At 36.6% G+C, this 24915-nt stretch overlaps 1 protein-coding gene across 3 annotated transcripts in view; it reads left to right on the top strand.

Annotated features, from left to right (window-relative positions):
- Window positions 1-1082: 1082 nt before the first annotated feature.
- FZD3 (frizzled class receptor 3) overlaps window positions 1083-24915 on the top strand; it is a 69647-nt gene continuing 45814 nt past the window's right edge. Inside the window, exons 1-3 of one of the 3 annotated variants that reach the window (XM_087816566.1) lie at window positions 1083-1148; window positions 8967-9496; window positions 23121-23317. In XM_087816566.1, the coding sequence (XP_087672692.1) occupies window positions 9308-9496; window positions 23121-23317 (386 nt within the window). In that variant the 5' untranslated portion in view covers window positions 1083-1148; window positions 8967-9307. Of the gene's footprint in view, window positions 1149-2779; window positions 5706-8966; window positions 9497-9855; window positions 11810-23120; window positions 23318-24915 lie in introns of those variants that run through there. The other 2 variants (XM_016213857.2, XM_016213858.2) reach the window with 2 other exon arrangements.

Below are 24915 nucleotides of genomic sequence, written 5' to 3'. Positions count from 1 at the left end.
TATGCTTTTCCCCATAGCTCACCTTTTGATGGGAAACTATACTTAAGGCTAAGCTTAATACTCAATATTTATTTGTTTATTGAAAAATTGTGGTAAAATATACATAACATACCATTTACCATTTTAACCATGTTTAAGTGTACAGTTGAGCAATATTAAGTACGTTCACGTTCCTGTGTTACCGACAGAACAAAATGGTGCCTCTGAAGTCTAGGTTGAAAAGGGACACGAAAAGGAGGAGAAAGAAAGGTAGGTGAAATAGTGTAAAAGAACAGCTTTGGCCTTGAACGAATTCTAGGCTGTCATGGAAACGCTGCGTGGCTTTGGGTAAGTCATTTCATCTTTCTGGGCGTTCTTCTCCTCGTCTGAAAAAACGAGGGGTTGGATTTAGATGATCTTTAAACACATTTTCAGCCCTAAAATTGTTTAGGTAGAAAATGAGAGGCGAAACATTTTCTAAGGCGCAAAAAGGTGGGGAATGCCATCAACGACCACCACCTCCGCCTGTTCACTAAGGTCTTGGCAAAGGGCATGTGCACTGTCCCAGGCCAGGCCCCCTGCTTGCCGCTGCCTGAGCCTGGAGCTCTGCAACAAGCCGGCTGCCCACCTCCACCTGCGCTCGGCGCCACCCGGCGCTCCCGGCGACCCGCCTCCCGACCACCTCCAACGCCCGAACCCGCGGGCCGCACATTTGTTCCCAGAACAGGTTTTGGCGGTCTGGCAATAACAGCATCACAGGCTGGGTCGGCGAGAGTCTCCGCGCTGTCTCAGCAGGGAAGAGAGGGGAGGCTCTGCAGAGAAGGCCGAGCACATTAATAAAAACGCTTTGCAGAGCGGCGAACGACTCCGCGGAGTTAGGACAGACCGAGGCATCGCCCAGGGCGCCGGGCAGAGAAGCGCGGAGGCCGCCGAGTCGGCCCAGCGCAGCTCGGCTCAAAATGGGAGCGCTCGGCCAACCGCGCACAGCGCGCCTGCGCAAGTACGTGCGCGCGCTCCCCCGGCCGCGCGCCCCGACGCTCGTGGAAGCTCGCGGTCGCTCCGAGGCGCGCGCCGGCGGTCCTCGCTCGCTCCGTTTACCTGAGGGACCAGCGGCCGTTCGCGTCCGGCGCTGCAGCCCCCGACTCGGAGCCTGGGCCCAGCCGTGTGAGGTGAGCCCCGAGGCGTGCGGTCTCCCGGCCGGGTTAGCGGGCAGAGGGGCGCGGGGCGTGTGGGGAGCGAGGAGGTGCCGCCGCGGCTGCCCGCTCCTCTCTAACCCTGTGCTGAGGAGCCACCAGCAGCCCCGCCGCCGCCTCCTCCTCCTCCTCCTCCTCCTCCTCCTCCTCGGGGATCGTTATTCTCGTCGCGGCCAAAACAAAAGCTTTCGGCGCCGGGCTGTGGCGGGGGCTCGGAGGGGCTTCTCGGGATCGGCGGTGGTTCCGGGGGTTCAGGAGGAGCCGAGTTGGGGGCTAAGGGCTGAGGTGGGCAGATGCCCGGGGAGATTATTAACCCTCTGTGTCCTCAGCCCGCGCTGGACAACCTGTGCGAGTGTAGATCGAGGCTGCCTCTCGGCCACCCCCGGCCCAAGCCCTCCTCGGGGGAACGTCCCCGGGGCCCCCAGCGGGAGCCCGCTGCCTGGGTCGGCGCCGCGGAGGCGTGTGGCGCTCCCCGCCCGCCGGGAGCGTGGGTGGAGGACGCGGCCGCAGCCGGGGGAGGACAATGCACCCAGGGCTTCAGCGCCCCGGGCCCTTGGTGCCGGCCGGAGACCCCCGTTAGAATTTCCCCCTGCCCGGACCTCGTTTTCGCGTTTGGCTGACCTCTCATTTCCAAACCCTAAAAGTTGGCCCCTCCATCCCATCAGTTTGCAAAAGTCGCTCTCCCTTCCCAGATGTGCTTCCCATGGCATGGGTGCTGCTGGGTAATTAGCAGATGGCCTCTGAAATAAAGGTGCTGTTACAATATTTCAAGACATTGTAACATCTTCCGAGAGGCTCTTTAAATCTCAGGAGTCTTGGAGTTAGGTGCCTTCTCCGTAAGAGAAAGAAGACCCCCCCCCCGCCGCCCCCCAGCCATTAATTTAGGCATAGGAGTAGACTTGAAGTTGACAAATAGCTACCCTATAGAAGAGGTCCAGTTTCTCACCCAGAATAAATGAAAATTTGAATTTCGGTGCCCTGCTGAATTTAGGCAGATGCAGCAGCAGAGCAGACTGGCGGTTCTATAAATGACTGCTGCATAAAAGTATCCAAACAAAATCTTAACTTTTTAAAAGTTTTGATAGACCTGTGATGTTCATTAATGGAAATTGGGTCACCTTGCAAAGCTAACAGGACAGGAGCAAGGAAACAAAGATCTGAGTGGCATTGGGGATGTTACCTCCCTCTTCAGCCTTCTTTTTAGCCTTTAGTGGTGTGCTACAGTCTAAGGAATAGATCCTTAGTTCTGTTATTAAGAAACACTCCTCAAGATAATGCTTTCCATCTGTACTTTTCAGCAAATCAATACTATCTTTTTCCTCCAGGAAAAAACAACATTTACTTGAACCACCAAACCACAACACAAAGGTGAAAAGATTCAGAGTTAGGAGAGTAGGAAAGAGGTATAAAAGCTTAACTGGGCGGGCTTGGAAGGTAGAGCAGAAGATAAAATAAAATTAAGATGCAGCGCTTCTTTTACCATGTTGCCTTTTATTTAGTGAAAGAGCATGTGCCTCCTCTGCCCACCAAGTGCTTTGAAACTATCAGGAAGACAAGTAATCCATAAAGCTACCATCCTACCTTCTCTTTCCCCCTACTTTTTTTTCATCCACTATTAATAGTCTCTACCTCCCTGTCTCTCCTAAATTTACAGCACTGTCCCATTAATACAAGGAGAAGAAAGGACTATGGACTCCGTTCCTCAGCTACGATATTCCCCTGAGCTTTATTTTGTGCTTTGAACACTTAGGTGTATCTTTTGGGGAGAGGGGCGGGGGATTCCAGGTTTGAGATATGTGAAATAGGGAGAGTTGAGGGGAATTTAATAGTAAAGTTCACATTCTTTTTTTTTTGTATAGTACAATGTGAAAGCTTTATCATTGGGGAAGGAGAGATGAGTTTTTAACTCACAATAAGTTCTCTGTTTCCCTCTTGATGGGAAAAACATCTCTCTACCCAACTTAAATTACATATTAGTTTGTTAGTAAAACCATGAGATTTTATATTCAGAACTCATTGTGAGCATATTGGTTTGTTGATGTTAGACTGATACTGATTTTTCTTTAGGAGACAGGTGGTAGGAAACAGCTCCCTCCACATCTTTGCCTTCTTTCACACGGAAGAGCAGTATTGGCCTCAAATTTTTTTATTCCTAGAATTGTAGAATTATAGCTGCTTAAAGCTGAAGCTGCCCACAAGAAAAACAATAATACAAGTAAAAAAGAATGGTTTGGAAAATACATAGTGGAGAAATTATTCATTATAGATATTTGAAAAGATGTTCCGCAGGATTTGAGGAAAGGAAGACTTTTTAATAGTGACATTTCCATAGGGCTAGGAGTAAATGTTTGAAGAGTAAGAATTCTTCACTGGCTAGGAAGGAGTTTTAACTGACTGTGTGTTAGAAACGCTTCTCTCTCTTTGGTTTCCAGAGTTTTGTTTTCAGGTTAGTTTTAAAAGATATTCTGCTTTCTTTAGTCCTAAAATAATTTATAATTTGTAAATTGGGCTGGATTTTGATGCCCACCATTTTAATTTTGAACCTAGATGTATTTGTTTTTCCTGTTGTTTTTTCTTAAGTCCTATCACTTAGCATATTGAAAGATTAATTTATTCTAATCAGTAGATGACAAGATGGACTTTAAAAATTAGATTAAAAAATTAGATAAAGAAAGATAGAGAAGAGATACTCTGAGATTAATAGGAATCTAAGCCCTATGAATTAAATATGAAGTTATATAAACTTTCTTTTAGCAACAAGGAGGCAAATTTTGAGAATGAATTTATTTTTTAAAGAGTAGGATGTGGAAAACAAAAGGCCAAAGACCACATGGGTCACATGGGTTTTAGGAAAAGGACCGTAACACTTAAAGCAGTGAGTATGATCTGAGTGTATATTTTGTCTCTCTAACAAGACATTGTCCTTGAGAGAAGAAACTCTGTTAAAGGTAGTCATTGCTAATTCTTGCAATGCATTCTTAGAAAACAACTCTGAAAGAAGACAAAGATTATTGCTCCTGTTTCCACTGCAGAGCCACTGTATGTGAGGCAACCTTTCGACGGTATTTCTGAATTGGAAATGCAAAATGTTGTCTACATTTATAGGGTGTCAAAAAAATTAAATCTAAACAGAATGATGAAAGGGATCACTTTCTGTACAGAGAGTGTAAATTGGAATTGAATTGCTGAACATAATCTTTTGTTTCAGGACCCTCTTGACAAGCCCTCAGGGCCTGCTTTTGTCATTGTTTCTTCTGGGGATTCAGCCTGCTTTCCTCTTCGCAGTTGCCACCTCCTGTTCTTTGGGCCGGCTTCGCTGCCAGCCTGGGAAGACAGCTTTCCAAGATTATATCCCCTTCCCCTTCATTACTGCGTTTCAGGACAAATACTCATTTTAAGAACTTTTACTTTTTATCATCAAAAGAAAACTAGTAATTGGGGAATATCAGATTCCTGGTGTTATACAGTCATAAAAATTAAAATGTAGGTTTAAATGTATCTAGTAGTTTTTTGTTTTCCGATGGAATGATAATCAAGTAACTTAATCTGAAATTAGTTTTCTAAATATCTTATATTCCTCTATGGAGAAGTGAATGTGCTTGTTTTCCCACAGGTATGGCATGAATAAATTGTTGCCACTCACTTTTTGCTGGCCCCTGGCCCCTAAAGCTGTTCACTCCAGTTTTGTTAACCCAGTAGGTCCCTTTATTTAGATGAAATTCTGCAGATTCCTTTTAGTAAAAAATATAATATCAATAAGAACAACTGTTAACCTTTACTTAATGAGTTGCTGAATTTTGATAGTGTCTCTTGGGGTTCAGAATCTTCTCTGTAGCCTGTATGTTTAGAACTTCAACTTACGGCTTTTCCATAGATGACCCTACCTTTGGAAAAATGACTTTTGCTACCTACACTCATATGATCCTGATTAGAAGCAAATATTTCATTATGTTATTGAAGAGTAATTTGAAATATATATCAGAAGTTTTTTATTTTTTATATTTTTATTGATTTCAGAGAGAAGAAGGGAGAAGTAGAGAGACATAGAAATATCAATAATGAGAGAGTCATTGATTGGCTGCCTCCTGCACGCTCTCTAGGGATGGAGCCTGCAAGCTGAGCATGTGCCCTGACTGGGAATTGAACCCTGACCTTCTGGTTCATAGATCAGAGCTCAACCACTGAGCTGGACCAGCCAGAAGGTTTTTTTTATTTAAAAAATGTGTATATCATTTGATTTAGCTGATAAGTGATATAATTTTTGTCAGTATTGAAAATCAGTTAATTATCTCATATATGCATTTTTATTATTAGTCAAACTGAACATCTTTTCATATGTTGGTTATTTGTATTTTTTTTTAATCCTTACCCGAGGATATTTTTTCCATTGCTTTTCAGAGAGAGTCAGGGGGCGAAGGGGAGAGAGCGAGAAAGAAGAGAGATAGATAGAAACATCAATGTGAGAGAGACACATTGATTGGTTGCCTCCCGCTCACGCACCGACTGGAGCCAGGGATTGAGCCTGCAACTGAGGTACGTACCCTTGGACAGAATCGAACCCTGGACTCTTCAGTCCATGATCCGATGCTCTAACCACTGAGCAAAACCATCTAGGGCAGCTATTTGTATTTCTTTTATAAATCATGTCCTTTTTCCATTTCTCTATTACAAGGTGTTATTCTTTCGCTGCTTTTATTTTTTTATATTCATTTTATGTATTATTTTTGCTAAGCATATAATTATATTCAAATATACTTATGCTCTTTTAAATTATTCTATTTCAGGACAGCATTTCTCAAAACATGACTTATGGAGCACTTATAACAGTACCTGAGATAATTGCTAGAATGTATGTCATTCTACAGAGATTCGGATTTCTTAGACTTAGGGGGGGAAAATCTATGAATCTGCTACACATTAAAATTAGAAAACCTCTGATCTGGGCTTTTCTTTAATATTTCTGTTTGTTTTTTTGTTTCACTGTATTAGACTTTTTTCTTCTTTATTTTAAGAATTATAAACCGCAGCCTTGATATATTAAGATTATTGTCCTAGCCTACCCTAACATAATAGATTTTTACAAAAGTATTGATATATGGTAATATGGATGTCGTAGGATATAAAGGAAGCTTATAAGATGGTAGGAAGTTTTACTTCCAAATGAGACAAAAGGAATAATTGAGAAGAAATCAGGTAAAATAGATGGAGTAGGAAAAAGTGTTAAGGAAATGTTTCATCTAGTTTTAAAGACCCAATGAGTTATTGCTTAGTTTCTTCCACAAGTTTTATATGGTAGTCTTCTTTGAACCATAAATTTGAAACCCATTACTTTTTGGAAAAATAGATTTATCCAGTGAAATATTTGAAATTCGTATCATTATATGCATATTTAATAGGGAGCAATGTTCCCTTTATTTTTTTTTAGTTGCAAGCAGATGAATATGCTATATAAGCAACAAACTACAAAGACTGAACTTATATAGATGTTTTAATACTGTAACCAAGGAAAGCTTTCAGTAGTTATTTGAGACATATTTAATGATATGTGTAATTGTTACTGTGTTGCATGGTCATTAAGCTTAAATATAAACGACTGTTTAATATCAGTTTTCTATAGCCAGACGTCACATTTCTGGGGCCAACTTGAAGGAGGAAAAAAAAATACGGCAGGCCAAGAAGCTTTTACAAAGATTTCTGATTTAGAGATTTTAGTATAGAGAAATTAGGCGTTTGGGGCAGGGAGTGCTCATAACTTTTAGTGTTACTAATTCTAGAGGCCACAGACTTCCCTTTTTTCTTCCACTACTCAAAACCATCTACTAGAGGGAGAAATTCGGAAGATTTGGCCATTCCTTTACTTTCTCCAAGTAGTTTTTTCTGCCTAGTAACTAAAGGTTGGGATGCAGAGGTTCCTATCATTGATAGCGCACAAAGGACAGTTTCTTGCCCTGCTTAAGCCAGACCAATTCTAGGTCTCAAGGTCTAAGCTGTCATGAGCTCTAGTGTTTAAGTTGCCTAATTAACTTTGGTCTCTGAGAATTTCTGAACCTGATTTTCTCATGTTTTTCCAAACGAGGCTCTCTACAACCAACATTTCTATCTAATACATGTGAAACAAAATGAAATAAAACCAAATTTAACATCCATCACTAAACCAAATGAAAGTATTATAACTTAGAATATGCTTTTTTCCTACCAGACCTGCTTTCCAATCCATCCACACCCTACCATCCCCAAATTAGATAAATATTTTTGCCCCTAGAAAAGTAGAGGCAAATCAAAAGATTCTAAAGCTTAGTGGAAACTAACTGGGAATCATTCCTATTCCTGCTTTGACTTTCTAGGGATAATTTCTATACTCTGCAGCCTGGCTGTGTAATGAAACATCTCTTGATCAAGTATTTCTGCATCTGTGTGTGGCACTAAATTTTTGTGCTATCTAAAAAGATATGCAATGTTGGGAAAATTTCCTGATATTGCTTTCAGAGCCTTCTATTTGCCAGTTCAGTATAGGTTGAAGAAGGTAACCTTTGTATGAACTGTAATTCAGTTGAAAAAAAAAACCCTACCTAATGTTTGATGCTGCTTTATCAGTTATAGAATACTTTTACATACCTTACTGCTTAATTCACATCTAGATCATCCTTGTTAGAGAGACAGTATTTTTAGGAAAAAAATTCTGAGTTCAGAGAAGTTAAGTGATATGTTTCCATCTACTAAGAGGCTTGAACCCGTATCTTTTTTTTTTTTTTTTTAATTCTCACCTGAGGATATGTTTTTATTGATTCTTAAAGAGAGGGGGAAGGGGAGAGAGAGAGGAAAACATCGATGTGAGAGAGAAACATCGATAGATTGCCTCCCATACACACCCCGACCAGGGACTGAACCCACAACCTTTTCGTGTACGGGACAATGCTTTAAACAACTGAGCTACCCAGCCAGGGCTGAATCCATTTTTGTTTTATTTATATTTCATCTCTTTCAGATACCTCCTACTAATCAATTAATGTAAACATGCACTATTAATGATTAAAACACATGTAACAGCCGGCTGGCATTGCGCAGCAGTTGAGCATCGACCCATGATCCAGGCCATTGCAGGTTCAGTTCCCAGTCAGGGCACATGCCTGGGTTGCGGGCTCAATCCCCAGTCAGGCCTGCAGGAGGCAGCAGATCAATGACCCTCTTATTGATGTTTCTTTCTATCTCTCTCCCTCTCCCTTCCTCTCTAGATCAATAAAGATATATTTTTTAAAAAAGTAATAAATTTTAAATTCAGTAGCTTAGATTATAAGTATGGCAGCTATTTAGATAAAATTTAGGACAACAGCATGAAATTTTTTTCAAAATGGGTCAGTTTCAGCTTGTAAATGAAAATTGCTATCAATATAGACAAATTAAACCATATGTTATATAAACAACTGAGAGAAGAAAAATTGCCTCTAAATGCTTTTAAATTTTTTCAATTATAGTTGACATTTAATATTATTTTGTATTTTAAATGATGTTTAAGGATTGTTTTAGTATATAGCGTAAATGATAAGGTAGAAAAACTATACTATATCTTTATGAAATACCTATGTATTTTATCTATTTGGGCAGTATGATATCTCTCATCAAATGTTGCTTATTTTTCTTTCTGATAGTTTATTGTTATAGTATAAAAATTCAACTATTTTGTATATTGATTTTCTGTCCTACAACATTATTGAGCTCATCAAAGATTTTGTATCAGGTCCACAATATTTTGAGAGGAAATGACTAATTTATTCCATTTTTAAAAATACTTTTCAGATTTTTCAGTCAAAGGAAGAAATAGCTCTTCTCCTAAGATGGAATCTGTTGTTTGGGAATGTGGTTGATCAACTTGATATGTTGGCCAAATGTGCCCTATGTAATAAAATGAAAAGAAGAGACAACATGATGTCATTTTCCCGTATTGTGAAACCAAAAACAAATGCCTTTTGTGAGACCAAGCTAACAAACCTCTGACGGTGCAGAGTATTTAACTGTTTGAAGAACTTAATAGTAAGATATAGAAGAAGTACTTCTTCAAGCTGAGACCTGCAGGTGTACAAAGATAAATACATATTGAACAGGCCTCATCATCCAAATCTCATTCAGATCCAAGAAGGATGGCTATGAGTTGGATCGTCTTCTATCTTTGGCCGTTCACTATGTTTGTGGGACATATAGGTGGGCACAGTTTGTTTTCTTGTGAACCTATTACCTTGAGAATGTGCCAAGATTTGCCTTATAATACTACCTTCATGCCTAATCTTCTGAATCATTATGACCAGCAGACAGCAGCTTTAGCAATGGAGGTAAGGCTTAATCTATTCTTTGACATATCTTAGAAAATGATTCTTATATTACTCTGTTAACTAATCTAATGAATGTGTTTGATAAACAACAGGAAGAATATGTTGTTTTAAACTACATCTTGTACATTAAAAAGCTCTGTATTTAGGTTCAAACTAATAGTATGAAGAATTGATGTTTGGGGAATGTTACTTATTTTTTAGACAGACTTTTATAAAGAAATTTGAAACATTGGAGCATGGGAGATAATAGCCATTTAGAAGTTTAAAATTGCCCAAGTTATGATTACATCTTTTCTGTTATTTAGCTGATAATAAAATTTTAGATAAAGAGCAGAATATAATAATATCCATAATATAGTCATTAAGTATGGATAGTAATGTGATTTTGAAAAATGAGTTCTTTTGTTCAGCCTTTAGGCTGGTGGTTTACAGTATTTGAATTTTCTAAAATGCTTAAAATGATTTCCTGGCCTTACCATGTTTATATCAGTGAGTGAGTGAGTGTGTGTGTGTGTGTGTGTGTGTGTGTGTGTGATGAACAATCACTCTGAAGCAACAAAAAAGTTTGTTGTGTGAATTATGTTCTTGACTCCTCAAGATTTTATGAAAATTTACTTGAGTTTTTCTAATGGTAATTTTTAGGGACTTATAATGATTTTACTTTAGAAACTATGACAAATTAATGGATATAGTTAATAATAGGTTTTAATTAAGTATGTATGTGTTTCTATATACTGGTTTTAGAATTGTGAACAAGGCAATGTTTGCCAGATAGGAACAAGGAGACAGTAAATGGTGGCAATAAGGAGCATAGGTTTTGAATTTGGACAGACCTGGCTTTGAATTCTAGCTCTCTCATTTTCTAGCTATATTACTTTGAGCAGGTTATGTGAACTTTTCTTATTATAGTTTATTTGCTTGTAAAATGGAGTTAATAATCATACAAGCTTTTGTAAGATACAAAATAAAAACACATGTATAAAGTACTTGGCACATGGTAAGTACTCTAAAAGTGATAGCCTTTACCATTTACCCATTTTCTCATATTGTGGCTATATAATACATATATAATTTACAGATAATGTTTTGTACTTTAGTCTTTAGTCCATTGTTACAGTGCCTTCAGCAAGTTGAAGCCTACATGTTTTGGAATCCTTCATTTTATAATAAAATTCAAAGGTTCATTACTTCCAAATAGACTAACATAAATCTGTCTGGGAAAATTTGTAGAAAGATTATTATTCATAGGTTTTGAAATTTGGAGGCATCTTATATATTCTAAATACTTGAAGATGTTACAGAGGTTGAACAAAGCATTTTCTGCTGTTCCTCTGACTACACAAGGTCTAACTAGTAAAGAGAGATTTGATATAGATTGACAGATTAGGATATATGAAAATAGGTATTGGTTTAATACAGTAATTTGGTTCCAGGCATGGTAGTCCCTGCTGTGCATTAAAGCCATCAGTTTTCTCACAAAAATAAATTGAAGTAGGAGGACCCTTGTTTCTAGTATCACTACAAGTTAGTATAACACCTCAGAAAGCAAATAGAGTGGAAAGAAGCAAGTCATAAAGATAACTTGTACTGATTTGGGTTCACCTTTTGGTTGTGCCATGTAACTAAGACTTTGGTCTTAAGTCATTTAACATCCCTGAGTCTTAGTTTCTTCATTTGTGAAAAGACATTAACGAAAATATCTCGAAGGGCTGTTAGGATTAAATGAGAGATTTATAAATTAGATAGCACATTTCATGGAACACAATAGATGACCCACAAGTGTTGATTTTATTCCAAATTCCATTTCTAAATAGTCTGACAGAGAAAGTACTGGAAAGATGACGATGTGTTCTAAAGTGAACTTGTAGGCTCATGGAACATTCATAATGATGGCATGTTAAGCTGTCACTACCTTCTTCTCAAGTAGGCCCTTGTAGTCTAGATATTTTACTAGCATTGAGGTTGTCTCAGTTTGAAATTCACATATTCTAGGGACAGCACCTAAGTGGGTAATGCTTTCTAAGAGAAGGCTCTAGTGATTTGAAGTAATTAATATTGGGATAGTTGCTTGTAGCATGGCTGTCATATCAGGATAGTGCTGCTACACTGACAGAGTCATCTGACAGTTTGAGAGTGTAAAGTTTTTGTAATAGTAAAAGACTTGGATATTCAGCAAAGAATGCAACATACTTCCAGAGGGAAGTAAGGATTCTTGGGTCCTTACAGGGGCTTGTAAATGCTGATAACACCCTTCATCCAGGAACTTTGGATACATGCCTACCAGCTTTTACCAGGAGCAAGTAATTGGAGCAGGTAATCCCAGTACATTCTTGAGTGTTCACTGTGGGACTTGGATTTAAAGGTGATTTCCTAGGTGTAACATCTTTCAGCAGCCTGCCTGTTTTATTCCTGTTCTGATGTTTGGTGAGTCAAAATAAGTGTTTGCAATAGAATAGTAAATGGCGGTAAGCTAGGAATGTACAGATGAGAGAAAGTACAGGATCTGGATTATCCCAAATTTGATTATTCATGATCAACATGTTGGGTATTCTTTCATTGTACATAGAGGATTTCCAGTCTGTGTGTTCATTAAAATTGGGAAATGTTTAAATAATAGGGTATTAATTTATTAAGTCGGAAAAGAAGGTCCTTGGTGGTATATTTATTTCTCTACCCTACCTTCCAGAGCATGCACATCTATACACAGACATACACACACACTAAATATTTATAACTTCTTAACTTGATGTCTTTCTTTTCTCCTTGAGCATCAGTGGCTTTTGATAGAAAAAAAAATTCTCATTCCTGAATTTCTCAAACCATTTTGAGCTGTCCACCTTGCTAAGTAAATTTTTGGAAGCTGTATAGCATGGACAACAAATTGTCAGTAACTGTCTATACCAACCCAGATGTTATCAGGTATTTGTGACTTTAATGGTAATAAAAAGAGGTCTGAGTAGCCTTTTCTCCCATACTGAATAATTAAATTGACTAGGAAGGGAACAGTTTAGTGGAAAAAGCACTAGAATGGGGTGAAAAGACTTGTTTTCTGCTACTAACTAGTTTTGTGACTTTGTGCTGTTTTCCTCTAGGAAGTGAAGTTATCCTGTCCATTTTACAAGTTATTGTTGAGATAAAATTATATAGTAATATGTATATTAAAGACCTTTAAAAAGTTTAAGCGCTGTGTTGAATGCAGAGCATTAGTCTTTGTTGCCTGTTACCCTGATCTCTTTGATTGCTTGTCTACTCCTCTATAAACTAAACCTCTATAGGAAAATTATAGGAAAAACTCCTGGGATGGTTTGTGTTTGCTTCCATTTCTTGTTTCCTTTTGTCATTCTCAGTAAAGATTTTCTATAGCATGGGAATTTGGCAGTGGGATAGATCTAGTGGGAACACAGAGCCTAAAAGCCTGCCTGAGCATCCTTGGTATCCTTTGTGGTTCATTAAGAATAAAGAATGTCTGGCCCTGCCAGGCATGGTTCCATGGTTGAGCATAGACCTAGGATCCAGGAGATCGCGGTTCGATTTCCAGTCAGGGCACATGCCCGGGTTGTGGGCTCAATCCCCAGTTGGGGGCGTGCAGGAGGCAGCCAATCAATGACTACTCTTTCATCATTGATGTTTGTATCTCTCTCTTTCTCCTGTCCTCTCTCTGAAATCAGTAAAGATATATTTAAAAAAATAATAACAACAAAGCATGTGTGAACCAGTCTCCCAGTTATCCAAACTCAAATTTTAGCTTTTTATTTCTCTAATTTTTTAATATGGAAAATTTCAGTTATATAGAAATATAGATAGAATAATGTAATGAATGCCATATACCCATTATCCAGCTTTAAAAATTATCAATTTATAGCTATTCTTGTTTCATTTATGACCTCACACCCAACTAGGTTACTTTGAAGCAAATCATAAGCACTATAATTTCATCCATGAATATTTCAATATGTATATATATAGTAAGGACTCTTTGAAAGTATATAAGCACCATATCTTTATCACTTCCTTTATCACTTCCATAATACCAAATCACTCTGGGCACTTCACAGTTTTTTTTATAGTTGACTTTTCAAATCAGGGTTCATGCATTGCATTCAATTGAAATGTCTTTTAAAGTCTCTTTTAATTTATAGTTTCTCCTTCCCTTTCCCCTTTCCAATTTTTCTTGTAATATGTTTGCCTTGTAGAATTTCCCATAGTTCTTCAGTTTGCTGATTGCATCCCTGTGGTGGTTATTTACTATGTTCCTCTGTCTCCTTTTATGATTTTTTTTTGGCGGAGTGTGGGGGAGAACACTTCATAGACGTATAATATCTAGTCATTCTGTAATTTTAGCACCATCGAAGATGATTTCCTAGATCAATAATTTAAAAAAAAAAATCTTTATTAATATCAGAGAGAGGAAGGGAGAGGGAGAAACATAAATGATGAGAGAGTCATTGATCCGCTGCCTCCTGCAGGCCCCCCTCCCCACCCCCCACCCCCCGAGGATCGAGCCTGCAACCCAGGCATGTGCCCTGACAGGGAATTGAACAGCGATCTCCTGGATCCTAGGTTGATGCTCAACCACTGAGCCACGCCTGGCTGGACTAGATCAGTAATTTTATTAGGGGTTTGCAAAATGGTGATATTCTTATCTATTATCATCATTTCTCAGCTGGAATACTCTATAAACAGAAGCGTCCTCTCTTTGACTACTAGACTGCTGAGTTTTATGTACAGTTTGTATGAGAAAGACAGGCAAATACCTGATCATTCTTCTTTGTTAGTTTTTAGGATAAGTTGATTCCCAAGCAATCTCCAAAGGTGACCAGTGAGGTCTTCTTTTTTTTTTATAACGTATCATTATGAACTCATGGATTTTTAACATATTTGATGTGTTTCAATCCATTGCAGTTATTATTGGGGCTCAATCTGTTCCATCTTTGGTAGTGGGATCCTCTTCAAGAAAGTTCCTGAGTGTTTTTTACAGTTCTCTAGTGGTTTCTAATAGCTTCCTTGCTTTCTGGTATGATCCAAGTCTATTTCATAAAATTCTGCCTCAAATCTTTGTTAATAAACAAACTTTAAGTAAATTTAATAACCTAGTTGGTTTTATTAAATGATTCATGACTAGGACAGCATCTTATCTAGCAAGCAGAGAGATATTCCCAGGGGTTATACAAGATGGAAGCCTTTTATAGTAAGGAAGGCAGGGCAAGGAAGTTATCAGCAAGGAATAATGAAAGTTCATTGGAGGAAAGTAAGAGTTTATAGGTGATTATGGCTTCTCATTGGTTCAGCAGCAGTGTTTCCATTGGCTGGCTAATTGCTAGGCAAGAAGAAAACCTTTCTCCTGCTGGAATAGTAAAGTAGATGTACTTCCTGTGCAAGTACCCTTTTCCAGTTGGTTGGGGCCTGTAACTGAATTAATTGACGCTGTAACTGAGTCCTCCTGTTTGGAGTAATTGGCAATGAGTAATAACAGCTTGAGAGTTCCCTCTAACAGGTCTTCCCAGCTCCAATTTTAATTGAAGTTTCCTTTATTAATTTTCACACCTTGAATCATTGTTTATCTAGGGGGCACTGATTTCTTTTAGTTGGAAATGATATTTAGAGACCACTATCTGCGTGCTAAGCCTCTTGATACTAGGTTGATCACTTTTAGGCCTTTTCATGGACAGAACTAGGAAATACTTTTTTTTTTTTTTTTAAAGAAGTACATTATAAGCTTATGCTGATACTTCCTATTCAAATAATATTGCAGAGTTTTTATTTAAATTTTATTTTTGTTTTTTATACTGAAGCTTTATTATAGACATACACTATAATTTCAGAATAATTGCAGTATCATTACCAACAATATGATTACTGAAAGCAATTTAAGATTTTTTTTATACTTCCGTTTGTGCTTAAGGATATCTTTCAACAATGATGTATAGTCAAATACTGTGTTTTAAAGTTACTTAAATACTTCTTTCTGGTTAAACTCAATACACAGGTTCATATGTTCCATTTTGAGGAATGACTTAAATTTTTTTTTGATTTGACGTATTTTATAGTTATGTTTTAAAATTTTATATATAGAGCCCTAGCCGGGTTTGGCTTAGTAGTTAGAGCATCGGCCTGTTGACTGAAGGGTCCTGGGTTCAATTCCAGCCCAGGGCATGTACCTCGGTTGCAGGCTCAGTCCCTGGCCCTGGTCAGGATGTGTGTGAGAGGCAACCAGTCGATGTGTGTGTCTCTCTCTCTTCCCCCTTCCACTCTCTCTGAAAAGCAGTGGAAAAAATATCCTCAGTGAGGATTAAAAAACCCCCACAAAAACAAACCAAAACAAAAAAACTTTATATATAGAACACGGTACATTCAGAGAAGTCCAGTTTCTGGCCCTCTCACCTCCACCATGTTACTGTTTCACCTTAAAGGTAGTCATTTAAAAAATGTTTTTTGTTTATACTTCTACTAAAAAATTGTAAATATAACATTTATATAAAATGTTTTTATAATATTTGTCTATATATATTCTTTCACCTTTCTTTGATATAGTGTCATAATGTTTGTTTTTACTACGTTTTTTGTTGTTAATCCTCACCTGAGGATATTTTTTCCATTGCTTTTTCAGAGAGAGAGGAGTGGAAGTGATGGCAGGAGCTGGAGAGAGAGATAGAGAAACATTGTTGTGAGAGAGACACATCGATTGGTTGCCTCCCGCATGTGTCCGACAAGGGCCGGGATCAAACCTGCAACTCAGGTTCGATTCTTGACCTGAAATCGAACCTGTGACTGTTTGGTGCACAGGCCGATGCTCTAACCATTGAGACACACCAACCAGGGCACACTACCTTACTTCTTTCACTTACCAATATATCCTAGATACTCCATAGTAATACTTACAGATATTACTCAAAAAATATTTTGTAATTGTGGCAAAATATGCATGACATAAAATTTACCATTTCAACCTTTTTTAAGTGTATAGTTCAGTGGCATTAAGTGCATTCACTGTTAATGTATTCATCACCAATAAATATCCTTCTCCGGTACTTTTTCATTTTCCAAAACTGAAACTCTGTACCCATTAAACAATAACCCTCCATTCTTCTGTCCTCCAAGTACCTGGCTACCACCATTCTTTCTTTCTGAATTTGACTGTTCTAGGTACCTCATATAAGTGGAATCATACAATAGTAATCTTTTTGTGACTGGCTTATTTCACTTAGCATAATGTCTTCAAAGGTCATCCATGTAGCATCTGTCAAAATTTTCTTTCTTTTTAAGTCTGAATAATACTCCATTGTATGTATCTACCACACATTTAGTTTATCCATTCATCTGTGGGACACTTGGGTTGCTTGTGCCTTTTGGCTATTGTAAATAATGCTACTATGAACATGGGTATACAAGTATCTGTTCCAATGTCTGCTTTCAATTTTTGGGAGTGTATACCCAAAAGTGAAATTGCTGGATCATATGATAATTTTAGGGGGAACCACCATACTGTTTCCCATAGCTGCTGCTCCATTTTACATACCTACCAGCAGTGCAAAGGATTCTAGTTTCTCCACATCCTCACGAACACTTGTTGTTGTTTTTTTCTGAACAATAGTTACCCTTATGGGGGTGAGGTTGTCCTTGATTTTTAAAATTCAGTTCCTACTGAAGGGTTATTTGCTGCTTTTTTGCTATTGAAAGCAGAGCCATCCTATTCATTTTTGTATACCCTGAACCTAATAGTACCTCACACACAGTAACTGCTAATATATGTTTAAATGAATTAATGAACTTTATAAACTGTGAATTCTATAAGAGGTGGTAGTATTCATGGTTATGGTTATGATGCTATACCTAACCACTTAATCTCCTGGGGTGGTAAATAGTAGTGTGCTTGGTGAGGATGGTGGTAATAGTAATCCTAACACCAAGGATACCACTTATCACTTACTGCTAGTGTGAACTAGTGTTTCGCTTTGTCCCCCCACCCCTTTTTTTGGTCTTTATTTTTAACATATGTGTTTGCACTTGTAAGTGGTGTAATTAAGCTAAAGAGTAAAACAACCAAATTTTACCATCTCTAGACCTTTCATGTTCCTTCTGCCTTAACACTCTCTTTTCCATCTTTGCCTGTCAAAATTCTGAGTTGTACTTAATACATTAATAAGTAGGAAAAAAATAGGGGTAGTAACAAAACATTTTGTATGGTATCATCCTGCCTTGGTTGAACACAGAAGTATGTATGTTCATGTAGAAAAAGTGATCTGAAAGGCTTTTCCCCAAGGATAGCAGTGGTTGTTCCTGAATTAGTACAGTTTATTCATGTCTTCTGTATTCTTCATTTAATGTATTTTTCTGATTTTCTGTAAGAAACCCTGTGCTTTTAAAAAATTTTATGTTATTTAATGTATCTTTATTGATTTCAGAGAGAGAAAGGGGGAGAGAGAGATAGAAACATCAATGATGAGAGTCATTGATTGGCTGCCTCATGCACACCCCCTGCCAGGGGTTGAACCCACAACCCAGGCATGTGCCCTGACTGGGAATTGAACCAGGATCTCCTGGATCATAGATTGATGCTCAACCACTGAGCCATGCCGGCCAGGCTACTTTGTGCTTTTAAAGTAATAAAATTAGTACAGAAACTTTATTTTTAAAAACTCAACAGTCTTTTTTGGTTTAGCTCCCAGTTGCAGTGCTTAAGACTCAGTATTTATTCCATGTATTTTGATTGAATGACTGAAACTTAAGGAAGAACTTGGTAAATGCCATAAAGGCATAAAGTGCTTAGGAAATTCAAAAGAGAAGCTCTTATATGGAAGGCATCAGTTGCAGATGATATGTGAACTGGCCTTTGAAAGACATTTTTTTGTTGTTGCTGTTGTTTTTTTAGGGAATGGCATAATATACGCCTATGTACCAATAATTACTAACATTTTGTGGATAGTCTTTTTGGAAACGAAATTTCTTTGATTATATTCTTGAAATTCATGACTTAGAATACATGCATTATACAGCAGATTTACTCTTACTGTCTTTTGTTTAGGTTAATAGTGTGTTTTTTTCCCCAAGCAAACAACAATTTAGTGAGGTGGCTTGAGAAGCCTATTGTGTGACGGAGAAACCAGCCAAAATTAAGACGCTTCTGAACTGAAAAATGTACACACGGGTAGTGGATAATTAATTGCATTTAGTTATTTCTGACTTTAGGGGGAAACCAGCAGCTTTTAAAAATTTTAATTGATTTTCTTGTGCGGCAATTCACTTTAAAAGAATACCTTTTAAATGAAAATTTGTTTTCATTTAAGTTAAGTGTGGTGGAATTTTGTTTGTCAAGTTTCATCTTTTGAGATGGACCATAATTAACAACTATTTATGACATTGGAAATATTAAAGTTTACTTCCTAAAGGAAAGTCAAATTTTATAGACTGCTTTGGGGACTCCCCTTTGACTTAAAAAAGATAAATATATTCCTGTGACAGTGGCATATTTCTGCAAACCAATCACTAAAAGACTATTGGAAAGCATATAATATGCTATTATGAGACATTTAAAATTATTAAAATTTGTAAAAGAAAAGGAAATCTATTGGGATTAAAGGTGTTTTACACACCTAGATTTTTTTTTTTATACAAAGTAATTATTAAAGTTTTGGAGCTTTTCTCATTAGGAATGTTGTTACCAAAAAAAGGAGAGAGGTTTAAAAGGTATATTTAATCACTTAAAATTATTCTAAACTGTTGTTTTTTAATTTGTTTTTCTAATTTGGATCTGAAATAGAATGAATACCATTTTTTAATTTTCAAGGCCATTCCACATTTGGCTTCACACTTAATGAATTTAGTCATAATATTCCCAAACCCAGTAGGATACTATTTCTATGGTTACCAGACCCTTTGTAAAGTGACTAAGATTGGAATTCTGATTCTCATGAGTCAAATTTTGGCCTTTGACTCTGTCCCTTTCTCACACCCTTTGCTAAGCTTCGGCTGTTGCTATGCTTGAAGGCTTGTCAGCTAGCAGGTTCCTATGGTAACAGGAATGGAAATTTGAAAGAAGAAAGAGATTGGGAGCACAAAGGCTTGGTTGATTTGAATTTGAACAAAGAATGGAAGGTTCTATGTTGTGTACCTTTGTTGTGGAAACCAGAAATTTAATTTTAGAAAGTTACTTTTCAGTTTGTAAACTTCCTATACCTGGTTTTAATTTAGTGAACAAAAGTATTACTGTTTAAGGAATTACTCAATAAGAATCTTAAAATTTAATCAGCTAAAGATCCTTTTTCTACTTCATAGTGCTTTAATAGTATTGCTTATTTTATATATTTGTTTCCAACTTTACAGTATTCGAGCTACCTTATTTAATTTTTATTTAGCTGAGGTTAAAATTTGTTAGGGTTAAGGTCAAGGAAATTTGCTTATTTGAAAAATATTAATATTTTTGTTTTTATATAATGGCTTCGTTGAGGTTAATTTGTGTATAATAAACTGCACCCATTTGAAGTGTTTAATTCAAAGAGTTTTGAGAGATGTATGTACCCATGAAACCATCACCGCAATCAAGATATAGAGCATTTCCATCATCCCAAAATCCTCTTTGTGTCCCTTTGTAGTCCACACCCTGTTGACTCCTTGCTCCAAGCCACAACAGATCTGTGTTCTGTCACTATGGATTACTTTCATTTTCTAGACTTTTATATAAAGTAGTCATACAGTATCTACTTTTTTCTGTCTGATTTCTCTCACCTTGGATAATGATTTTGAGATTCATCCATGTTTTGTTTTGCTTTTTAAAACATTATTTCCATTGACTTTTCTTTCTCACTTGGCATTTGAGAACAGGGACTTTAGCAGATTTCCTCATGCCCATCAAGTAGGCCTTCTACAACTCTATTATAATTTGTAACTCTTCAGTAATCCCCTTTAAAGCTATCATTTACTGGGGTCTGTATGCTATTTTATGTATTATTATTTGTGTTATAAGGCTGTTTTAAACTTTTACTAAAGTTTAGAGAGGTTGTGTAGAACAGATTGATTAAGCTCAAGGACTTTGGATAAGAGTGCCAAGGTTTGACCCTTGGCTCTTTGTGGCTATGTTGATCTTGGACAAATTAACTTTCTATGCTTTATTTTCTTCACATATATTATAAAGTGGGATTAATAATCATAGTACCTAGTTTATGAGATTGTTGAGAGGGTTAATGAGATAATGTGTGTAAGGCACTTAGAACACTGCCTAGCCTATAGTGACTGTCAGTAAATGCTAGCTGAGATATAGCACAAGGTACTTGTAGCTAATATGTGACAGAAGCATAAACTTGTAACTTTAGACTCAGTGCAAGCAGTGCAAAATGTCACTCAAATCAATTTTATAATTCATGATGGAGCTCACAGATGGAGGTTTTACTAACAGAGTAACTAACATAACAATATTGGATTGGTTGATATTTTATGTATTACTTAGTACCAAGCAAGATTGAGACTTGCTTAAGACATACATATACATATGTGTGTGTGTGTACGTGTATGTATGTATATATGTATGTACAGACATCATCAGCATGTGACTATAATACATTTTTTTAACTTTTAATTTTAAAATAATTATAGACTCACAGGACATTACAAAAATAGCACAGGAGATTATCTGGTAATTCTGTATTTAACTTCTTGAGGAATCTCCAAACTCTTTTCCATAGCGGTTGCCCCATTTTACATAAACAATGTATAAGGGTTTCAATTTCTCCACAGCCTTTCAACACCTGTTATTATTATTTTCTTAATTATAGCTATCCTACTGGGTGTGATATGGTAGCTCATTGTACTTCTCATTTTTACATTTCCCTAATGATTAATGGTGTTGAGCATCTTTTTATGTGCTTATTGGTTATTGCATAACTTCTTAAGAGAAATATCTGTTCAAGTTTTTGGCCTATTTAAAAAAATTGGGTTGTTTGTCTTTTTGTTGAGTTATAGGAGTTTATATATTCTGGATACTAGACCCGTATCAGATACCTCATTTACAAATATTTTCTTCCATTCTTAGGTTTGTCTGTTCAGTCTCATGTGTACTAAAGTGCCCTTTAATACACAAAACTTTTGATTTTGATGGAGTACAATTTATCTCTTTTTTCTTTTGTGTTTTTGGTGTCTCATCTAAGAAATCATTGCCAAATCCAAGGTCGTGAAGATTTACTTCAGTGTTTTCTTCTACAAGTTTCATAGATTTTGCTCTTATATTTAAGCTTTTGATGCGTTTAGAGTTAAGTTTTGTAAATGGTGTAAAGCACAAGGGTCCAACTGTATTCTTTTGCTTGTGAAATTTTGTCTGTAGCCTAGCAAGACCACCAAAGCTCTAATGGCTTCTCAGTTTCCTAGCATCTGCCTAGGCAAATTTGATTCTCAGCTTCTTGCCTTATGCCCAGATTTAAAAAATGCCTCCTTCGAAATAGGGCTGCACAAATCAGGCCACCTCACCATGCTTCCCTGCTCTCTGGATTCTTGGTCTCTCTAGTTCTTTTCCTTCAACAGTTCTCCAATCGCTTTAAAAAGATATTTTAAAACTTTTTTTCTGTATTTTAAAGTTTTTCTTGATGGAAACATTGGTTTAACACAAACTACTACTTCATACCTGGAAGTAATAGTAACATATAGTTTATTGCCACAAACAGTTTGTTGTATACTGGTTATCACATCCATTATACAGTTAACTTCTTTGACTTTGGTTTCTTTAAGTGACTCTTGCTTTTCTTGCATTGTGTATAGGAGATCTCTAGAAAATATATATCGGTGTAGAAATAAATTGATTTTTACTCAATAGGCATGGTGGTGAGAATATTTCTTATCAATTCAAAATCAGCAATGACTCAAACTATTATGTAAACAAGTGAAGAAATATATTTGATAGTCAAAAGCCCAGATGTACACTTCTTGGGATATTTGATCTGTTCCTGTGGTTATAATGATGATTTTAGTATGGTTTTATGTTTGGAGCCACTGTTTTTTTCTTTTTGTTTTCTTAATATCAACTTACAGTGTTAGCTCTGTTTACATCAGGTGATTTCAGAGTTTAAATAACTATTTTGTTTTGTTTTTAATTTTTAACGTAACAATATGAGAAAAGGTGAGAGATCTTCCCTGCTTCTCACCCTCAAAATAACTATTAGTAAAACTACTCTCCCTCCCCTCCCCTTATCTTTCCCTTTTTGTCCTCTCTCCTTTTGATACATGTTAATTGAAGAAAATATAGAAATACTTAAAAGGAAGAATATTAAAATCTTTTATAATCTCATCACCAAGTAGTAATTATTCTTTTGAGCATTTGGCAGATACCTTTTGTGGTTTTTCTTTGTAAAATGGATCATATTGTTATTAGCAGTTCTCAGCCTTGTCTTTTCATTAATATCACCTGTAACAATTATAATATACATATAGATTCTGAGGTACATCTCAGATTTAACCAAATCAGAATTTGTAGGGGTAGGGCTAAGAGGGTTTATTTAATAAAACAAAAATCCTTCTTCAAAAAATTTTAATAACCTTCAGAAAAATTTTAAAACACAAAAACGAATAATGCAATATTGTATATAGAAAACTTTGATTTATATACAACTCTTTCTCTAATGATTCAATTTTAACTTTTTCCTAGCCATTCCACCCTATGGTGAATCTGGATTGTTCTCGGGATTTCCGGCCATTTCTTTGTGCACTCTATGCTCCTATTTGTATGGAATATGGACGTGTCACACTTCCCTGTCGTAGGCTGTGTCAGCGGGCTTACAGCGAGTGTTCAAAGCTTATGGAGATGTTTGGTGTTCCTTGGCCTGAAGATATGGAATGCAGTAGGTGCGAAAATCATATATTTTCATAGATCATTACTTGTGTTGCAGTATATTTAAAAAGTACTTGTCTTCTATCAGTTTTTTAAAACTTTTTTTAAGTACATATATTAGTCTTAATTTTGAACAGCAGTTTCATGGCCTCAGAATTACTCATTACCTTAGAAATTTGGAAGCACTAAATAAAAAGGTAGAAAAAGAGAGACATTATTATGAAGAAATTTTTTGAAGAATTAAATTAAGGAAAACATAAGACATTCAGTTAATTTTTTTCCCCTTAATTTTTTTTTTTCTGGTTATAAAAGTAATGCCATTTATGAAAATTAGAAAATACAGAGAAGAAAAATCATTTGTTCTGTCATCGTTAAATACCTTTAATGATTACTCTATAGGACTTAAATATCTTCATGATTTAAGTGTGTTAATGACTAAAGTAGTTCTGTTTTTCTGTCATATATTAATATACCCAACCTAGAAAATATCAGATGCTTTTCTAATCATTTCCAATATATAGATTGTAAGCATTTCCTAAAGGTTAGAGGATGTTTACTAGACAGTCTTATAGATTTGTATCAGAGAATATTATTATTAGTAGTAATGTATACAGTAGTAATACTGTATTTCTTAGGTAAAACTTTGTGCCTTTTTGTATTCTGAAATGTTTCAAGACTAAAGAATAAGAAGAAGAGTATGTATGTACCTGTTATTTTCCTGCTTTATCCAATCTTAACATTTTGCAATATTTGCTTCTGATTTTTTCTTTTTAAAAAATAAAACAATACAGATGAAGTTGAAAATTTCTTCCTTGGAACAGACAAATCTTGACAGTGAACAGAGCTTATGTATTTTTTTCTTTGTGCTTAACACGATAGGGAACAGTTTTAAAAGTTTTATTTCTACTTCAAGATGCAGAAAAGTCAAACTGTACAAACTATAGACACAGAGATAGAATTAGGGATAATAATGGCTTTACAATTTAAAATTAGATGTACCCGGCCAGGCATGGCTCAGCGGTTGAGCATCGACCTAGGATCCAGGTGATCAGGGTTCGATTCCCAGTCAGGGCACATGGCCAGGTTGTGGGCTCCATCCCCAGTCGGGGGCGTGCAGGAGGCAGCTGGTCAATGACTCTCTCATCACTGATGTTTCTATCTCTCTCCCTCTCCCTTCCTCTCTCTGAAATCAATAAAGATATATATTTTAAAAATTAATAAAATTAAATGCTTGCCTCTATCAGTAATAAAAGGATAAAAATCGTGACATTGAGAGAAGAGGAAAAAAGAAAAAAGCATACATTTTACTAGAATGGGAGGGCAAGCTCATGGGTGTACTAATAATAAAAAAGGAAATTAATGTTTTCTTTCTTAAAATAGGAAAAAAGAAAAATGAAATGGTACCTGTCTTGATTTCATTACCTTCTTTCTTCTCCAGAGATGAAGTAATCATTATATTAAATTTGTTGTTAATCATTTCTGTATTTGTTTTTATACTCTTACTACATGTATATGTAGCAATAAACAACATAAAATTCTTTTACATGTACCTATGTTTGTATCTTTAGGTTTGGTTCATTCCCTTTAATTGCTATATAATGACCAGTTGTAT

This window comes from Miniopterus natalensis, chromosome 4, assembly GCF_054644295.1.
Source record: "Miniopterus natalensis isolate mMinNat1 chromosome 4, mMinNat1.hap1, whole genome shotgun sequence".
NCBI classification, from domain to species: Eukaryota; Metazoa; Chordata; class Mammalia; order Chiroptera; family Miniopteridae; genus Miniopterus; species Miniopterus natalensis.
Note: the sequence above shows the minus strand (reverse complement) of the source record. Positions and strands in the feature narration are given on the sequence as shown.